At 48.9% G+C, this 20,826-nt stretch overlaps 1 protein-coding gene across 2 annotated transcripts in view; it reads left to right on the plus strand.

Annotated features, from left to right (window-relative positions):
- The first annotated feature begins 817 nt into the window (after positions 1-817).
- LOC124074248 (protein MTSS 1-like) overlaps positions 818-20,826 on the plus strand; it is a 30,930-nt gene continuing 10,921 nt past the window's right edge. The window contains exons 1-6 of one of the 2 annotated variants that reach the window (XM_046416934.1): positions 818-1,209; positions 6,376-6,437; positions 7,590-7,663; positions 18,652-18,736; positions 19,957-20,048; positions 20,728-20,802. In XM_046416934.1, coding sequence (XP_046272890.1) covers positions 1,138-1,209; positions 6,376-6,437; positions 7,590-7,663; positions 18,652-18,736; positions 19,957-20,048; positions 20,728-20,802 — 460 coding nt within the window. In that variant the 5' untranslated portion in view covers positions 818-1,137. The remainder of the gene's footprint in view (positions 1,210-6,375; positions 6,438-7,589; positions 7,664-18,651; positions 18,737-19,956; positions 20,049-20,727; positions 20,803-20,826) is intronic. The other variant, XM_046416933.1, reaches the window with a different exon arrangement.

A 20,826-nucleotide genomic window follows, 5' to 3' on the forward strand; every position in this document is an offset into this window, starting at 1 on the left:
AGTTCTTCCTCTGAAGCAACATTTCTCCAAAAATTAGAGAGAATTCAAAAAATCAGTCAACGTTTTGTTTTTCTTCATCAGTCATCTGACGACCCCTCAAATTTTCTCTCCTGACCCTTTGGAGGGGCCCGACCCACAGGTTTGGAGCCGCTGGATTAAAACTGTATGTAAACATCAACTACAACAGCTGAATAGTGTTAATGTGCCAGTACTGATGATATCACGTACAATGAAGGCTCTGTTTCATGTCCAGAATTCAACTTCTTCTTCTCCTTCTTCTGGTGGTCACTAGGTGGCGACACAGCTTTAAATATCTACCCTTTAATGTCCGGCTGTGGCTTCACCAACACCTTCATGCAGAAACGTAAAAGAAGTGTTAAAAATCATTTAAATCATTTAATTTCCTCTTTTCACCCTGTGAACGTATAAAAATACGAAATGGCCGGAAACAGTCCCGACTTTATCAGTCTTTAAACAACTATTTAATTTGAGTTGTAAGTTTGGTTCTGACTGTGACGAATTTGTCCTTAATTGATGACGTTTGATTGATTTGAACATATTTGTGCTGGTATTTTCTCTTCGCAGTCAGTTGGCCGATAGGTGTCTCCTTTGTCATTCCTTTCTTGTATTTTGTCGCTTGTTCTTATTTGTTCTATCTGACATTTTGGACTTGTGGCTAACATGGACTGATCTTCTTGTCCTGTCCATAACTTTGATTCTCTTGTACTCCTCCCGCCCCTCCTCCTCCTCCTCCTCCTCCTTCTCAGAGGAAGGCGGGGTCAGGCGCAGGCGCGTCCCCGGGGCTTCAGGCGCGCTCCCGGGCGGCGTCTCGTCCGGTGGATCCGTGGAGTCAGCTCGCCGTGAGAAGTTGGGTCGGTGCGGCGGCGTCGTGCTGTTCCCTGCTGTCAGCTTCTCCGACATGCCGACATGGGCTGGGAGCTAACCGCCGGCTCTGCTGCTGCGTCTGTCCGCCTTCTGCTCTCCTCCGGCCGGGGAAAACCTGCAGCGCGAGTCTGAGCGAGTGAGTCCGCACCGAGCCGCCGTCCTCCGCCTCTTCGCTTGTTTCGTGCCGCTTCACGGATGGAGCTCAGGAGCTCCGAGTGACGGTGGTGGTGATTTCCGTTGACGCCGCTCGAGATGGAGACGGTGATGGAGAGGGAGTGCAGCGCGCTGGGGGGGCTCTTCCAGACCGTCATCGGAGACATGAAGGTAACACGATTATTTCACCTGATCTGTGATTCAGACGCCCGGAAAAGTCCTGTTGCGGACATTTTAGCGCGTTTTTCAGGAGTCACCGTTAATGAGCTAAGTACGAAGGAGGGAGGAAGGCTGGAGGAAAAGGGTGTGTTCAGGCCGCCTGTGGCTCCTCCACAGCAGATGGAAACAGGAAGGTGAGGCTTCACGGGTCTGCAGGCAGATGAAACCATGACTGGACGAGCTCTGACCACAGCCTGCTGTAGAACACTTCCTCTGAGGAGAACACCTGAGCTGTTCAGACCCTCACAACAGGGAGAGAAGGCAGCATTTGTCAGTGTGTGACTGTAAGCACAATACAATCAGCCTCCTCTGACTTCACGGTTCAGTGATTAATTGATAAGGTGATTGGCAGGTTAAATGATAAAGGAAGTAGTCTTTGGATGTTTGACTGTTCACGTTCAGGATCATCAGTCTGAAAGCTGTGTTACGTTCAGAGGGTCAGCCTGCAGAGTCCTCACAGGGCACAGTAAATGTGTGTGTGTTGCTGGGACACACACACACCCACACCCACCTGTTTCCATGGTGACGTCATCACAGACAGGTGGTTTCTGACAGGTGTAGTGTGGTTGGTTCTCCTCTTCCTCCTCCTGTCGGCAGCATGTCCTCCTCTTCCTCACCTTCCCACTCCTGCTCGTCGCTCTTCTCTTTCCCCGCCCACTCGCTTCTTCATCATCCTCCTCTTCTTCCTCTCCCGTCTCTTCCATCTTTTCTGTGCTTCTGAAACGTGTGATAAACTCACATTCTCATGAGGCAACCAGGAGCAGTCAGATGTTTGCACTTTCTGAATGTGCGTGCAGATTAGATGTCTGACTGACAGTTCGTTTCATTATCACATAACTGCAGCTCTCAGACAAATGAAGTGGAAGATGAAGTCTGAGGTACAGAACCCCCTGAAGGACAAAACCAGCTCCAGGTTTGGTGATTTCCTCAAGCTGCTGCTTGCTGTAGTTTTTAGCCAACAGGCTGGAGGACACTGCATTTGTTGGGGACTATTTTCAGCTGCGGATGAAGCCACATTTGGTGCTCTAGTGAATATTTGTGGTGTGTCAGTCAAAGTAAACTGCGACGTGTGTGTGTGTGTGTGTGTGTTGGTGGTAATGAAGGAGCAACAGTGCAGCACTCTGATGTGTTTTTAAACAACAGTGAAGCTCTGTGGCCCACAGGAAGAAGTCCCATCAGACTGCTAACGTTAGCATTAGCGTTAACATGAGCTTCACTGCTGCCCAAAGCAACAATCAACTGTGAGAATATCAATTCCGGCTGTCACTAATCATGACGTTGGCCTTTTCGCTGCTTGGGAGCAAAAGAAATAACGTGAATGACAGAGAACAAATGAAATGATTGTTCATTTTCTCTCAGCTGTTGAGTGCTGATGCAGACCCTTCGGGGCCCACAGGATTGTTTGAGAGGCTTTTAGCATCACCTTTTGAGCTGAACGCAGGTGTTATTTCAGGAGCCCTAAATAAAGTGAGCCGAGAGCTGTGGGACCAGACGGAGGAGCTTCACAGGAGCTTCGGTCACGTTTCCGTCCTGCAGGAGGAAAAGGCTGCTTGGGACCAAACCAGGGCCGTAAACACGCAGATATCTCAGAATCGTGTTGTTTACTACGATTAAGAGGAGTTTCATCTTGTTTTGTGTACACTCTACTGCTAAAGCCCAAGTGATTTGTTGCTGATTAGTGGAACGAACGGCAGGGAGATTTTCTCTGGGAGTGAATTTACTGCGTTGGACTGTTGGTTGTTGGGTGTCAATGTGAGCTCTTGGAAGTTATGAAAGTGTTCCTCTATTTCCACAAAGAGCGACTGACGGTGGTTAATCAATACGGTTACCTGCATTAATCAGCCATGAAAAAGCTTATTTAAGCTGTTCAACATGCTGACTTTTTAATTGGAAAATTCCTCAGAACGAGCGTGTGCTAACCTGTGAAAATGATCTCCGATTTGAGTGAACACGTAGGGACTGACTGAGTGCTAAGTCAGCGCGCCCTCAAGTGTTCCACGAAGAAGCATTTTGATGTTCCACATCAGCTTTCCGCTCACATTCTCACTCCAAAATTAGAACATACGTGTGTTTTTTGTTAAATAAGCGACTGATTCCAGCAGAGTTTGCTTCCAGAGAAGGAGTACAAACTGTGTGTCTGCTCGGATGCCATGTTGTTGTGGGTTTGAGTTCAGTGTGCGTTTCCCACACCTGTCGGCCAGGTGTTCCTGCGCTGCGTGAACGTCATCAGCCCCTCATCGCTGTGCTGGTTAAAGTGAGCCGACACGTCACGGCCGATCCGTTTAAGTGGAACCGATCGGCTGTTGTTCCCTGCAGGAGAAGCTGGCTCGTCTGCGAGCTGTCTGACTGCAGGTTTGCTGTTGCGGCTGAAACGAACCCGTGTTAGCGTCTTCACTGTGAGGCGAGCAGAAACGGAAACTCTTCTGACATCATCAGTAACTGTTTCCTTATTGCAACAAAACACCCAGGTGTGTGTGTGTGTGTGTGTGTGTGTGTGTGTGTGTGTGTGTGTGTGTGTGTGTGTGTGTGTGTGTGTGAGAGAGAGAAGCTGTCGAGTGTATTAGCTGAATGCTAATCACGTTTGTCTTGGCCTGAGCTGTCATCTTAATCACCTGTGAGCTAAAATAATCCTGGTCCGTGTGTTTGGCGGCGGCGGCTGCTGTGTGTCAGTGTGCACATCGTCATGGAAACCTCACGGACGTGTCGGAGCTGCTGCGCTGGCTGCGGTGCCTCGGCCAAACGGGTCACTTTGTAGGACTGTTTGTAGGCCTGGACTCTCTCGCTGACCCGAGTCGTTTTGTGCTTCAGGTGCAGTTTTTCTGGTTTTAAGACATCAGATCTGTTGGGTGCTTTGATAGACTTCGTCGGCCACACATCAGTGCTCTCATACAGTTTGTGAAGTGGTCCAAAACCTCATAACACAACGAGGTAAAAAGTTTAAGATTATTTAATGCTGGGAGTGACATGAGAAAATTGATGTCACTCTTCCAGGCTGTATGCTTAAATAGCCAGTTAGCTTAGCTTAGCATAAAGACTGGAAGCAGAGGGAAACAGCTAGCGTGGCTCTAAATCCACCTACCAGCCTCTCTGAAGCTCACCAGTTAATATCTTAAAGCTCATTTGTTCTTCTATGAAGACAAAATTGTAAAAACAACACGTTTTGATGTGCTGTGAGCAAGATGGAAACCAGCTGATTGTCTGCCACATAAAATCCCAGCTCGACGTTTTTACGCTCACTAACTTCTTTTAAACAAACGAGGCTGCTGCTCGTGTAGGAGTCTGAGTCCACCTGGAGAAGATGCTCTTCCCAGACTGAAGCAAATATTCAGTCCTTTGCTCAGGCCTTTTCTGTGGCTTTACCACCTCAGGTGAAGCACGAGCCCAGCTGACGTGTGAGCGAATCAGATTTAAGTTATTATCTCACACGATCAGTGATAAAGAGGAAGCAAACAGGGATTTCTTGGTTTAAAGCCTGTGCAGTCGCTCACTGAGCCGAACAAACAGAGAGGAGAATTCCTGAAGGACCAGCAGGCTGCTGCAGCTGCTGCTGCCGCCGCCGCCTCCGGTTGTTGCCACGGTGACAGTTTATGTCCTCGGTGACTGATTGATGGAGGGAGAGGCAGAGAGAATGTAAGATATGGGTGTAACAGAGAGGACATGATGAACGAGTGATGAGGAGCAGGAAGATCAGGTGAGTGTGTGCGTGAAAGAAAAAGAGAGAAAAATGTGTGAGTTGAATGAAAGAGAGAAACAAAAATGTGTGACACAGAAAAGTGTGTGTGTGTGTGTGTGTGTGTGTGTGGGGATGCAGGCACGTGTGAACCCCGCCCCCCCAATTGTTCTCTGTCTGAAGCCCCTCTGCTGCGACAGCGTTACCATAGCGACGGTAGCCAGGCGATGACGCTGGGCATCACTCTCACACGCAGAACGGGGCTGAGCACATGCACACACACACACACACGGGAACGATGATGATGCTGGCAAAAGACGACGCCCACAAAGTGCAATGCAGGAGTGAAGACTGGTGTGTCATGTGACCTATTGACGCTCTGTCATTGGTTGCCCACTGTACTGTAAGAAACAGGACAAAATCCAGTCTTCACTCTGTCATAAATACATTAAAGCTTCAGAGAGGCTTCAGCAGTCTGACTCGGACAAATTCAGCTTGTGTCTTTGTCCCAGCGGTTGCATGTTGGCGTGGGTGTGTCTGTCCCTTCACACAGACACCTGTCCTACATGATGTCTCGCGTGTCATCTCAGAGACCTGAGACGAGACTTAAAACATCTCATGCAAACTGTTTCTCGTGCATCTTACCCTGAACCTTAAAGTCAGCTCCAGGACAAGAGGACACAGAGCTGCAGGGACGTCACGGAGTGCTGCTGCTGCAACGCTTACTTCATCAAGAAGCCATCTTTATTAGCAAAGAGCCGCAGCAGCTAGTCGGCCAGCAGAAAAGCAGTTGGTACTCGGTCAGGATTTGCTGTTGAGATGTTGATTCACGTTGTGTTGTAGTGTGAAGTAATCCTGTCCTTTCTTTTATTTTCAATTTATAGAATCGGTACAAAAGTGGCCATTTGATTGTTTCATGATGTCATCACTGCACGCAGCCATAAGTCGACTTGTGTGTTTGTGCTTTATTTAAGCCGGTGACACGGTTGTGAGTTTTCACTACAGAATCCAGGCAGCAAAGATGCCTCAGATGTCTCGCTGCAGTGGAAAAGCCCCACCCGCCCTGAATGCATCAGGGGACTCCTGCTGACATTAGAGGCGTACCCAGAGGGCCTCCTGTCTGTGAACGTGCAGCAGTACTGCAGTGCAGACCGTCGCCTGCTCGGTCGGTCTGTGTCCCGCATTAAGGCCACTCGTTGGAACCAGACTGGATTTGCATGCCTGGGGGTGCGTGCTGTGCGGGGCGGGGCGGCAGGGGGAGTATGGATCGCTGGTATCGATCTGTCTCCGTGTTGTCTGTGGCTCGCTGCAGCAGCTGATGCTCAGTGTGTCTGAACCCGGAAATTATAGCAGCACGACTGTGTAAACGGAATTACTTCATGTTGCTCATGTTGTCATGGGAAAATAAATGTCATCTTTCTGACATTTTGTTCTCTTCTTCTCCTCAGGGCAGTTACCCTGTGTGGGACGACTTCATCAGCAAGGCCAGCAAACTGCAGTCACAGCTCAGGTAACACACACACACACACACACCAGCTGCTGAGCAGGCAACATGTACGGTGGCTGAGAGAAGTCAAAGCACACGCAGGATACACAAAAAACTACAAGCAAACAAAGAAAACATCATCACAACATGTGCTGCACACACACAGCCAATCAGACGGCAGCAGAAAGTGATGAACTGGGGAGGCTCGTTGTCGCACTGGTTTGAAACAGGAAAACGGAAAGTTTCCTGTTTGTTTTAATAATACGATGGTGTGATGGTTAACGGCGAGGGGGCGGAGCTTAGCGAAGGTAAACCTGCAGCTGATGATCCTCTCCGGAGTGCATTAATACCGACACATTTTTGTTTCTCTCACTGAATGTATGCACAGCTAGTTCATGTACGCATGCACACACACACACACACACACACACACACACACACACACACACACACACACACACACATTCAGAGTCTGTCCTGAGCTCATGAAAATCCAATCAGTCTGTACCATTAAGAGTTTAAATGTCAGGCTTACCTCTCCTGTCACATTGTCCCTGACACACACACACACACACACACACACACACACACACACACACACACACACACACACACACCACTGAAGGTCACGTACACACACAAAGATGTAGAGAAACATGCACACAGTGCAAACATACACTTCAACATTCATTTATCATGGACAATACACACACCCTCACACATGCACTCCTGCCAGCCATTAACCTGCCTCCTTCACACACACACACACACACACACACACACAACTAAATTAACCTTTGGTGGCTGGCAGAGATTAATGATGCCACCGTGAAGTCGTTACCGGTGGGACGATCAGCAGCAGCCTCCAGAGGTCATCTGAGGTCAAAGCTGATTACCAACACTGACTGCATCCTTCCTCCTCTTCCTCACCATGTGGCATTTAAGGCAGTGCGATTAAAGGACCATACCGCTGCTTTTGCACGTTTTAACCTGTTCTCTGCAGTTTCGCTGCTTTTCAGTTCAGCGTCAGTTCAGTATGAGGTGCACCTTCATACTGAGCAGGTGCACCTCAGAAACGAAGTTCATGTGAGATGTGAGATATTAGATGAAGATGTGACGGTGGAACAGAATGAAATTCCGTTTAAATTCCAAACCTTCCCCTGTTGTGTCTCACAGGATGACGGTCGTCGCAGTTGCAGCCTTCCTGGATGCCTTTCAGAAGGTGGCCGACCTGGCGACCAACAGTCGAGGTACGTGTCGACGTGTGTGTCTGCGTCGGTGTGGATCTCATGTTACAGCTGAGCAGAACGATGAAACACGTTTGAACAGGACGGCGGTTCAGATTTGATCAGCACTGCTTCGTGTTGCTGTTCGAGTTTTTTCAGCCTCAGTTGTCACAGTACAGGAAACAGTACGGCGCGCGCTTCCTGTTCACAAGCAAAAATACGCCAGATGACACGTTCCTCGTCATCTGGCTGCTGGCAACATGGAGAGGAGTTCGTTACCGCCCACGTTGTAATTTAATTCAGCTGCTGTTTGTGCTGCAGTGCTTTACACCAGACGTCACGCTGATAGACGACCACTTTGGTGATGGCCACGCCCACAGGAAATGATGAAAACATTTTTCTCAGGTCTGCCTGAGGAGCCTGCCTGAGACGTTTAGTGTGAACGCTGGTGATCTCTGAGTTGTTCTGTTCACATGTTTTCCATTGATTTGTGCTTTTCCAGTATTGATAAATGATCAGAAGTGGCTGCCTTCCTGATCGCCACATTGGAACATCAATAGAGCTCACTTCCTGGATTGATTGGGTGAAGCAGTTTAATACGAGCTACGAGCAGAGATGGCGGGATGGGACTGCAGCGTTTCCACATGGTGTTTGTAGAAAACAGTCAGTCAGTGTCCTGCCTCAGTCAAAAACAAGTTTGCTGTTGCAAAAGGCAGTCGTTTTGTGTGAGAACACACGCAGGGTCTCAGAGACAGGATGTGGACCTAACAGCATCACGGAGTGCTGCCTCCTCTCATCTCTGACCCACGAAAACAAGCAACATTCGTTACTAAGTGCGTCAGAGTTTTTCAGTCAGAGTCGATTTGATTTCATATACAGCAGAACCACTTCAGATTTCCTTTATCTTTGCAATCCGACTGAAGATTTGTGCTGCCCAGTCTAGACTTCCTTCCTTATTCTCGTCAGGTGGATTCGGATGCGGTCTGTCATGCTGTTCTACCTGCACACAGTGAGGCCCCTCTGACAGATGTGTTGAGTTACTGAATCTGAGTCCGGTATACCAGAGTGCTCAGTTCCATGAACGTCACATTTCTGGAGGGGTGGAGAGACGTGGAAGGCGGAGGGTGAAGGGTGAGAAGCACACACAGGTGGGGTTGGAAATGAGCCAAACCAGATCAAATGTTGGATTAAAGGAGCAGGAAAACACCAAAGGGAGGACGATGAGGAGCCGAGGAATGGATGGCAAATGGAAGGGGAGGATGAAGGAGGATAGAAGGCAGATGGCGACGGCAGGGATGATGCAAAAGATGGATGGAGGGGGGAAGGGGAGGAGGCTGTTGGCTGTCAGGTCCAGCCGGCTGCTGCTGGTGCTCATGGCAACAAGATGGAAATCACTGCAGGATTCAGTCCGAGCAAAAGGACCCTCATCTCATCTCATCTCATCTCATCTCATTTTATTTTATCTCATCTCATCTTATTTCATCTCATTTTATTTTATCTCATCTCATCTTATTTTATCTTATCTCATTTTATCTCAGTTTTCACCCATTTCGTTTTTTGTATTATTTGTTCCCATAATCATGAGGTTTTCTCATAAATGTGTCATAATTTAGTGTGTGTGTGTGTGTGTGTCGGGGGGGTGTCCACGGTTGCCATACCAACCTGCTGCTGGCGAGAATTTCGTCCCTAAAGGGCCGGTAAGCACTTTGACCTTGGCAGGGGCCACGTAAGAATGTCAGCACCTGATAACTGGGTCTGGAGGAGGAGGAGGAGGAGGAGGAGGAGATGATAAGAGATACAAAGTGAAAGGAAAGGGAAGACAGGACGTTTAGAGAGAGGAGAAATATTTTGTTAGCAGAGGAGGAGATGAGAGGATGCAGACAGGAGGAAATACATGAAAGACGTGATGAAAGGATGGGAGTGAATGACAGGAAGTGAGATGTAAAAGAGGAGGAAGAAGGAAGACGAGACGAGGTCACACAGGAAGAGGAGGGAAGAAGTTGCCCTTCTTCTCTTTGTCGTAAGGTTTTTTCCATTTGAAAGCACCATGGACAGTTCAGGCCCACCTGTCTGCAGGTTTGTTTCTGTCATTTCACCTTGAAAACTTTCATCAAACAACATCTGGAAAGCTTGTGAAGAATCCTTGAAACTTTTTACGCCTCGATCCCTGGTTAGCGGCAGTAAACTGAAGTGGATCTTTGATATTCCCGGGTGGTCGCGTGCTGTCAGAGCGTCTGCATCCCATCGGCTGTAAAAATGGCCGCAGCTGCCGAGCCACAAACAGATGTTGTTTTCAGGGTAAAGCCGAGCCAACGTGTTGTGCTGGTTGAACTGTGTGAGTGAGGACTGAAACCTGAGCTGACCTCCAGTGAAGACAAACTCAGGAGCTCGTCGAGAGCTTCGCTCCGTCGTAAACCGGCCACGATTTGGTTTCGGCAGTGACGCGGGTTTAACCCGCCCGACTTCATTAGTGAACGCATGTTTTTCACACACGCTGAAGTGAATCCCTGAGGAAGCTGCTGCAGTCAGCATCTGCAGTGTGTGTGTGTGTGTGTGTGTGTGCTCACAGATGGCTTCTCTTGGCAGCTCGTCCTTTAATGACATCATCTCAGTCGCAGGTGAGTGATGTCATATCTGCAGTGTCCACACGCCGGCGGTTTGACGATTCACATGGAGGTCGGCGAGGCTCCGTGTTCAGACTAAACGACACGTCCGGCTGAAGTGTCCACGGCTTTTCTTTGCTTTTCAAAATAAACTCCAGAGCTTCTGTCCCTCCACGAAGGCACCAGCTGAGGCTCTGAGGGGTTGTGACAAACCTCTCCAGTCCAACACGTGGAGGTCTGGAGGCTTGAAGGTACCGACTGAACGTCTGTCCCGTCGTCTGTGTGAAGCTGATGATTCTTTCCCAGCACTCACTTTACTTTTTGCTTTACTTTGTTTAAATTTTTATAAGCGGACCTTGATGGTAAATCAGATCAAACCTGCTCGGATCAATAATTAATGGATTCAGGAATGTGACATTTAGAGTCATGCTTTAATTTGAAGTGAACTCTGACCTGCTTCATGTTTGATGTGCTGAGTTGTGGTTATGCAGAGCACCAGCGTCAGATGATTAAGTTCTGATTACAGCTCTGAAAACAATATCTAATTGTTATTGGACATGAAGTGACGGACTGTGGAGCTCTGGTGTCTTTCCACTTTTGTCTGTAAAACTGCCACATGTCTTCAGTGAGGATGCTTGGCTTGGCTGTGTGGCACAGACTCGCTGGAGGAGGATTTAGTTTCGTCTGGTGCGGAGGTTGTCTCAGCCTCCCCAAAGCCCCTCAGTAGAGCCTGAGTTTGGTTTGTCCTTTCTGGGCTTCTGTAGAAACATGGTGGACTCTGTGTGCTGGTCCACACCTGCCCAGAGTGTCCTCTGGGGTGATTTGGGGTGTGTCTTCGGTGCTTTGGCACCCTGGAACGAGGTCTCAGGATGTTTTCAGCAGACTGATCACAGGTCAGTGTTGTGAAGGAGGCCGCAGGTGTTTTTACCTTCATGTGAGAGCTGAACTGAAGCAGCAGCGTGTGGTCTGAAAGGGGCCTCATTATGGTGTGGCATCGCCACGGCAACAGCAACAGCTGCCCAGTTTGACGTCACACTCGCTGGAGTGAATGCAGACGTCCGTCTCTGTATGTCCAGTTAATGCAGACGGATGGGGCCGCTCTGCAGTGGATAACGAGATGATCCGTCTGATTGGCTCGTGCTCGGCTCGGGCAGCCACTTTTCTCTGCCGTCGGGTGAAAACCGTGAATCATTTTGCGCGTTAGGTTTCTGTCCATCTGAGCTGCGAGCAGAATCCTCCAGTCTCCTCAGTGGTGCAGGTCTCAGAGGACAGATGAGCTCTTTGTCCCGGCTTTCAGCAGATGCTTCACATGCTGCACAAACTGCAAACATGGATCAATTTCTCCTTCTTTTAATTGATTTTTTGCAAAATTAAACAAAGTGAGAACATGAAATATGGAAAAATGAAGTATTTTCATGTGTAAAGCACAAAAGAGAAAATAATCCTCCTTCATGAGCGCCTCTTACTGTGTCACATCTCTTATTCCTCCTAACCGTGTGGCTCTGTGTTGGTAATTTCATCTTGGAATATACCTGCTGTGTGTGTGTGTGTGTGTGTGTGTGTGTGAGGCAGCCAGAGGGTGTGTTTGAATTATTAACCAGGGCCACCCAGCAGGTGAGGCTGTGTGTGTTCTTTTCATCTCCTGCACAAACTACTCCTAATTAGTCACGAGTCCCCACCCGTCTGAGGGAGGATGAGGAGGAGTAACAAAGCGCTCCCTCAGCAGGCCTGGACTGTGGCCTGGCTCGGGTCTCCGTGGAGACAGACGAGGAGGAGGGACGGATTCCTCCTCAGCCGCTGGCTCCAGGACAAACCAAAGAGATGGAGAGAAAGAGAAGGCAGAGAAAAGAGAAACCGGGACTGAAAAGCCTCTGGGTGTCGGTCGGAGGCTCCCAGCAGGAAGTCGGAGCCGTTTGTAAAGGTTCAACAGCTGTTTAATAATTCACCTGTACGGCGTCATGCTGCCAAGGTGAACTCTGTGTACCTGCCGCAGCCGCTGTCGGAGCAGGCCGCTTAAAGACGTGACGGATAGAGGAAGCCTCCACGCCAACACCGCGTGCTCGCTTTGCAGGTTCGTGTGGTGGACTCATGTAGGCTGCTGGATGTGTGAGCAGATGAGCTTCATCAGACTCCTCCGCCTGCAGTCTGAATCCCCGTCTCTGCTACAACCGTTAGCATCCATAACACACAGGAGACTGACAGCAATAATGAACAAACATGTAAAACTCTTTCTTTAGTACTCAGCTGAAGTATCTATTCATGTATTTTTCAGACATGAACGGAGAGGAGGTACTGTGTGTACTGCGTTTACTGTGTGTATGTGGAGATCAAAGTGTGTCTGGTTTAACAGATGACATCCAATCACAAATTAGAGAGAGCTGCCTGAACAGGCTTCTGGTAGTTAACACACACACACACACACACACACACACACAGCCGTGGCCTAGAGGTGAAGCGGCTTGTGATTGGAGGGTCACCGGTTCAATTCCCCCACACGAGCAGGAAAGATTTGGGTGTGGTGGAGTGATTAATGTGAAAAATGCTCCCCCCCTCCATTAGCCGGCTGATGTGCCCTTGAGCAAGGCACTTAACCCCCCAATATGCTCCCTGCTGCCCACTGCTCCTGTGTGTGTTTCACTGCATGTAATTTGCCGGGTGTTGCACGTGTGTGTTCGACTAAGGATGGGTCAAATGCAGAAGACGAATTCAGTGTGTGTATGTAAAAATGTATTTAGTGTCAATAAAGCTGATTCTTCTTCTTCTTCACACACACACACACACTTACACTCCACTCGAGTTACTGGTGTGTTTTTGTTCCTCAGCTGACCGTGTTGAAGCCACATGTTGTTCACATGATGTCACTGTGATGTCACCATGATGTCACCGTGGTTACAGCATCAGAGCGGCCTCCAGAGCGTGCTGATCTATTCTCATAACTTACTGTTACTGTTATTATTGTTTTGACTGCAGGGGCCCCAACACGGCGTCATGTCAAAGAGTCTAAGTATGTGAAAACACAGTAATTAAACATGTCAGAAACTCGTCTGCTCCATGAAGCCCTTCAGGCTGCGGGGCCACCACTCAGGAATATACCTGCTGTGTGTGTGTGTGTGTGTGTGTGTGTGTGTGTGTGTGTCTCTTCTCTCTGCTGTTTACTGTCAACATGCTGTCCTGCTTTCACTGCTGCTGCTCACAGTTACACTCGAGACGTTTAAACAGTCGCACTTCCTTCAAGCTTTGCACGAGTTGCTGACTTCATGACTTGGTGGAGCTGTGACTCTGGATGGAAACACCCACCGGGACCGACGCTCAACTCCAGCCGGACTTCCTGTCTCGCCAGTCGCCACCGGCCGAGCACCTTGTGTTGTTTCAGCAGTTTCAGGTTGGACCTGTGCTGCCTCCATAAGCTTGTATCTCTGACTGCTTTTCCACAACGGACTCCCGGACTCCACAAAACCCTGACCCTTACTGGCTGTCTGAGCAGCTCGTCATGTCAGACTGTCTGATGCGAGAGGGAGGAATCGCAGCCGCGGCAAACCGGTGCATCAGTCGAACTCGTGATCAGAGAGGGGGGACATTCCCAGGACACCTGTTTAAGGACTCTACTGTAACACACACACAGAAGGCATCCTAAGACTGCGGCCTTCACTGCCAGGCCTCTCTGGACTCCAGGACTGTACCACCCGGGTCCGGTGTGTGGTATTCCAGGACTGCGACCCGGTCGACCCCAGAGGGGCTGTGAGGAATCCGTCTACTCCTCCTCACATGTGCTGTGACCCCGTTAGAGGAGACTGCTAGCAGGTTTTTAGCATTTTGTTGATAACTTCAGAAGCACGTGTATATCCTACAGGTGTCAGGATTTTCATTTTGAAACCAACAATCAGTCAGAGAGAGCGTTTCGGTTGTTTCTCTCCTCACCCTCTTCTCTCGACTCGTGAATTTGGGTATTTATATATTTATATTTTAAAGCACCTCCCCTTGAGGATTCCACCGTTCACATTTCACCGCTTAAAATCTGAGACTGTGACTTTGAGTTCTGGTACGAAGCCTGAGAGGCGAACCCCAGAGCAGAACGAAGGTCGTAAATCTTCTGTCTGTGAGCGTACAGCAGTAACTGAAGCTGACTGCTGAGGATTGTGTTGCTCAGCATGAGAATTTCACAAGCAGTCGGTGGCAGAATGCTGGCTAACGCTGGTCAAAATTCTAAGCTAAGTTCATCCAAAAGCTTTTATCTCCGGCAACAGCTGATGATGAAGTTGTCAGTGTCTCTCCTAAAGAGGGTTCAGCTCTCCGCGAAGGAGTTCTGTACACATGCTAACATGCTAACGCTAGCTGCGGCTGCTGCAGGGGATTTTCACACACGTTTCGCTCTTCAGCTTTTCAGTGTTTGTTGTGTCTGAGCAGCAGTTTCCTCAGCTCGACGTGTTCCAGTGGCCAGCTGTGCGTTTCACATTACAGACACTGCAGCGAGTCGCCTCAGACTCCCAGGTACACCCTGCTGGGTGGGCGTTTTTCGCTCAGTTTTTTCATAGGATCATGTGAAAACTAAGTTGCCACGTTTCCATCGTAGTTGGCTGTAACGCTGCGCGTCCTGATCGACGATGCGTCTGCTGCTTGTTGACATGTGAGACGTGTTGAGGTGACCTTGGCAGTATGGACACGGAGAGAAGCCGGCTGATGCAACCGCCAGGCAACACCGTGCAGCCGCTAGCCGTTATCTGATTGGTTATTTCTGCCACCTGTTCACCCGTGGCTCTTCTGCTGCTGTTTGATTGGGCCTGCCATTAAAGCAAAAAGCAGCAGTGACTTTATCCTTTAATCTGTAATGAAATTCAGACTTCTTTCTAACTGACTTTGGTGCCATCAGTTTATCCAAGTAAAAATGCAACAGCAGAGAGCAGATAAAAGATTTTCCTCGTGTTTTCGCCGTCTCCTCCGTCGTGTCGCCTTCCTCTGCTGCTTCCTAACTTCATCCCTCCTTTCTCAGCCACCCTCCTCATCTTCTCCTTCTCCTCCTTCTACTCTCTTCTTCCCTCATGCTCCAGTTCTCAAAAATAGCTCTCCAGTCGTAAGCTCCCTGTAGCAACAAGACAAGAAATATAGTCTCACACTGCAGGACGGTGATTTACTGCCTGAGAGTGTGTGTGTGTGTGTTCAGCTGCTCCAGTTCCTCAGCCCAGATCCACCAGTGGGATGCGAGGACTGAGTTCACATCCCGGTCGTGTTTAGATTCCAGGTCACCCCTGCTGGCGGTGGAGCTCAGCACCAGCCTCTGGTTGTAGCGCTGAGAGCTGCGAGGTCGTCGGCTCGGGGAAATCGGTCAAGCTAATCTGTGTGGGTTTTAAATTAAGGTTACATGTGTGAAGCCTGTTACTCCTGCTTCCTGCTCCCCCGCACTCCCATTGATGGGTCGTATTTTAATAATCACTAACATGAATCTGACGCGTCCTGCAGAGGGAACTGGCTGAGGCTTACGAATTCCACGTGACCTCATTTAAGTCAGTGTCAGTTACGAATCTTTCCTGTCTTCATTCGATCGCTTTTCTGTTCGGCCTTTGACTGATCTCTTGTTCCTGCATGGAGCCGCCACCATCAGGACTTCCTGTCTGGTGTCAGACGCCGATAAGGAGCCTGAAGGCCGTTCGGTCTGCAGCTCAGACAGAGACGCTGCTCTGTCCCATTGAATTGGGTCACGCACACACACACACACACACACACGCACACACGCGCGCTCGCAGGCCCAGCGTGAGGAGTCCATGATCGGGTCAATCAGCTGAATTGACCAGGAACTATTGACCAGGTGACTGTGACCCTGCAGGATCAGGACTCGTCTGCTAACACCAGGAAGGAAACTCGTCCTGATTGTAACATCAGCCCGTTTTAATGTCCCTTCTGTTGTTTTGTGTGTAACGGCAAAATATTCAGTTTGCCACATTGACGACTTTGTATGTAATCGCACCAGGAGAAGAAGCGATCGCCTCACGTTTGGTGTGAACACACACGACTCGAGAGTAAAATACGTCAGACTTTTTTGTCTTTTTTTTCTTCTCACATTTTTGTGCCAGAAAACAAAATTCGGAGAAAATGAAACTCTGCTTGCTCACGTCGTCATCCTGTTCGTGGTGGAGACAACACAAGAACAAGCACTTCATAATAATTAACCCATTAATGCAGCAGACATCTTTGACCTTCGCACTTTGCTGCGTGGTTTGGTTCTTAACCCCACCAGCAGCAGATGTGCAGTTGGAGCTCCTTCTCCGCCTGCCGTGTGGTGCAGCTTCACGCCTGTCAGGCTTGTTCAGGCAGCTTCTTGGCAGATTATCATCATGTTGAGTCACATGAGATTACCGTCACACTTAACTCAGCTTCCCTTTGTTCCCCTCTGCGTCGCCGCTCAGTTCAGAGCTCAGGTTTCTTGTTTCCAGGAGGAGTCAGCCCTCACAGTGTGGTCGTCTTTAAATACGATTCCTGTAAGACTCATTTTGAGCTCTCTGAAATCACAAGCCTGAACAAAGCAGCTTGGCTGGGCTCACACGCTCACGCTGCTGTTTTCTACCTTTGACTCCTGTCGCTAAGCAGTCAAATCAGAGAAAAGTTTATTTCAGTTCAAACATTTAAATTCGATGTAATACTGAATGTGTGGAAACGTCCCGTTTCACAGATGTTCTCCGTGTTCTGCTCAGACCTTTAAGGCCTGCTGCCTCTGTGAGAGCTACAGCAGAGTGCACACCTGGAGTGCACACCTGTGGTCATCGGATGGTTTGGAGCTGACAGCCAATCACTGACCTGCGTTAGATGGGCGGGATCAGGAGGAGGAAGCTACCGCTTCTGTAATGAGTGTGTGGAATACAAACCACATTTAGTTGTTGGTGAAAATCTTACTACATGACTTGAATAAATGTTTGAAATGTGAAAAACAACATTTTTTCATATTTAGTGCTAAATAATTAAGCCTCTGTGGACGCTTTTTAAACTCTGGGGCCAAATGTCACCTCAGTAAGAAAACTGAGTAATTCACACTCTGAAACTGAAACGCAGCAGGCGACGCTGAGGCCGCAGTGTTTGAATCATGCGAGTCTGGGAAATTCATTTTCTTCTCGACAGCCACAGCAGCCCGATGAAAAAGCACATTTATCCTCCTCTGTGCCCGTTTTCCATCTCCTGTTCACAGGCTGCGGCAGTTTGTTGCCGCCAAGAGCATCAGGCCAACCTTTCTGAGTGATGCCAGCCTCTAACGGCACACGTTTCCTGGACTGATACAGAACTCTAACACCTCATTCCTGAGAGGACGAGACGAGGTGGGAAGACAGGAGCTAACGCCTTGTCTGGAGGTGAGAAGAGGAAGAGGAGGATGATGTGCGAAGAGAGGAGTGGTGGGGATGGATGGTGTGAAGGTGGTGTGAGAGCCAGAGGAGGAGATGCCGTAGTGAGAAGAGGTTACGTGATAGATGTTCAACTGACAAACAGCTCGAGGCTGAAGTCTCTGCAGCACACGTAATCACAGCTGCAGGGAAGAGGAGGAACATGCCGTTTTGATTTTGGGATGAACTGTCCCTTTAAGATCCTCAGCCGCCGGGCTTTGAGCCTGTGGACAGTCTACAGTCCTGTCGCTGTCCGCTTGTGGTGAGGAGGAAGAGGACGAGGAGGAGGGATCAGGGGAGAGGAGAGGAGGAAGGAGGACGTGTGGAGAGAGAACGAGGTGTCAGTGGTGCAATGCAGTGCTCCCCACTCCACCCCAGACACACACTCGCCTCTGTGCTATACTTATGAGGACTCTTCAGCTCAGCCTGAGAGGCTGTAACACACACGATCGCAAAATGTGACATACTGTTTTCTTCAGCAGGTTGTCTTCGTGTGTGTGAGTGTGTGTGATGGAGGTGGAGCTCCGGGCTGACCGGCTGAGGGCGGAGTCCTCTGTCCAAGGTGGAGAGAGAGAGAGAGAGGACAGCCATCTGGTCCCTTCTCAGTCAGGCTCGTGTCCACCCTGTTGGAGTGTCCTTGAGGCAGGGACACGAACCGAATCCCAGTCAGCCACAGGGCCGCTGCTCTGGAGATGACCTCTGACCTGTGTGAGAGGAGGTCAGAAGAGGCAGGATGTTCAGTCCCTCTGGGTCCACTGATCAGGTTTAGCTAAAAATGATAAAACGATGATTATAAAATGCTTGTGTGTGTGTTGCGAAGGGACAGCCTCACCTGCTGGAGCGCTAAACTAGATTTCATTAGCCATCAGCCTGCTGACGTGACTGCTTCACTCACCCAGTGTGTGAATCAAAGGCTGCAAACTAAAATGTAGTTGTGAGATTTTCTCAGTTTTAATTTGTCTCCTGTGTTTCGAGCTTCCAGTAAACAGTTTTGAAACGTGACTGACAGATTGTCTCTGTGTCTCTCTGTGTGTTGGTCTGTGTCCAGGAGGGACCAGGGACATCGGTTCAGCCCTCACCAGGATGTGCATGAGGCACCGCAGCATCGAGGCCAAACTCCGACAGTTCTCCATGTGAGTAAATCTGTGTGTGTGTGTGTGTGAGAGACAGGTGTAGCATCTCCTCCTGGCTCTCCATGGCGACCTCCTCCTCCACCGCCTCCTCCTGCTTTCCATCCTCCGTCTTCCTCTGTGTGTTCGGACTTTAATCTAACGACAGTATTAATATGATGAAACGAGGATGCTGGTCAGTTTTATTGGTTGGTTATTTGTTGTCATTACGGGCCTCAGTCATCTGAAGAATAAAAACCATTCCAGGGCCTCATCGCTTCGCTTGATGTTCTCTTCTTTTTGTTTGCTGCCTCCTGAGGAGGTGCTGCTCCTCCACCTCCTGCTCCGACAGCTTCCTCATCCATCCTTCCTTTTCTGTTTCTGCAGCCTGAAAACATCCCCACGTCCTCCTTGTCTTTCCGTCTTCTCGTCCTCATTTACGTTGTCCTCCTCCCTCTGCCTGAGTCCATTAACTCTGTCATTGTGGGAGGACGGAGATGAGGCCTCCAGCTGAGTCGGTTAACACACTCAGTGCTGATGGACAAACAGAAACCACTGAGGTTGTGCATCCATTTCCAACCATAAAGCAAAGTATTCCACACTTTATGTCAGACACATCTCTGTGGGACATTTAATCCCTGCGTTTTGCCTTCTGGGTGTCCATTCTTCTCATCCTGACTGGCATTTGATTGAAATATTGAAATATTTGAACCCTTAAAAAATACAAATTAAATAATTTTTTTAAACCAGAAAAGCAGAATTTGCAGCAGGATGTTTTTTCAGGGCTGAGTACTGTGTGGGTTCACCCAAACAGGTAAAGCATCCAGCCTGGGAAGTAAAGCTCAGGGCAGAATTCCCCTCTTCTTCCTCTTGAGTGCATGTAAATAACTCAGCTCACTGTATCACCATCACTTAGTGGCCGCACAGTACGACAGAAATACTGCCTCACGCTGCACCACACTCCGGATTACTCAGACGGTGCTGCTCCACGCTCCCTTCACGCCCAACGTGGCGCCAATCAGCCCAGTGGTCTCATGCTCCATGTAAGACCCACTTTAGACAGAAACTTACCCCACAGTGGATGGAGGGGATCCTCTGCTTTCATATAAATCTGCGATGCACGCTTTCAGTATCCTAACTTTTGTTGTTTTTACCGATACATGGTGAACAACAGCCTGACTCTAACCTTAACCCAAAATCCCTGAGACGCGTGTGTGTGTGTGTGTGTGTGTGTGTGTTGGCAGGGTGTTTCTGGACTGTCTGATCAACCCTCTCCAGGAGCAGATGGAGGAGTGGAAGAGAGTAGCCAACACTCTGGACAAAGACCATGCCAAAGGTACACAAATGAGTGAAGACGGATTCCTACAGGACACGAAGGCGACGGGTTTGAAGTCTGAAGGCCCTCGGCTTGATGTCTTTAATCTTGTTAAAAGACATTTAATGTGACAATGCGACACCTTCTGTTTCTGTTGATTGTATATGAAGATTGACAACTTGAGAGCTCCTCGCGAGCAAAACATCTTGATGCCCCCGGTGGCTGGCTGCGGTACAGCTCATAGACTCCTCCCCCTCCATGTTAGCGGATGGCACATGACAGTAAACTTAGAGTCTTTGGCTTATGGACAAACATTTGAGGTCGTCATCTTTTTTTTCCACCATTTTCTGACTTTTAAAGACCAAACAACTCATTGATTAGTCAAGAAAATGTTTGACAGCTTAATTGACTAGTAATCACTAGTTGCAGCCGGGATGCACTTTGTTCTGTATTTTTGAGAATCAGTTCTGTGCAAATCTATTGGAGAAAAATGTGACATGTTAGGCTTTTAAGACATGATGATGATTTGTGTGAGACTTAAGTAAGACCTCCTGCTCTCTTATCCCTCAGCCAAGCAGTGAATGAGCTTCTGATCTGGCGTGACTCACTGTAATTATCTCGATGGTTCTAACCCATGTGTCTGTTCCTTACAGTTTCTTTGCATGCATCACATTTTGTGTTCATCTGTCTGTCTCTGCAGAGTACAAGAAAGCTCGTCAGGAGATCAAGAAAAGGTCTTCAGACACTCTGAAGCTGCAGAAGAAAGCAAAGAAAGGTTTGATGTCTCAGCACTGTTTGG

This window comes from Scatophagus argus, chromosome 17 (genome assembly GCF_020382885.2).
Source record: "Scatophagus argus isolate fScaArg1 chromosome 17, fScaArg1.pri, whole genome shotgun sequence".
Taxonomy (NCBI): Eukaryota; Metazoa; Chordata; class Actinopteri; family Scatophagidae; genus Scatophagus; species Scatophagus argus.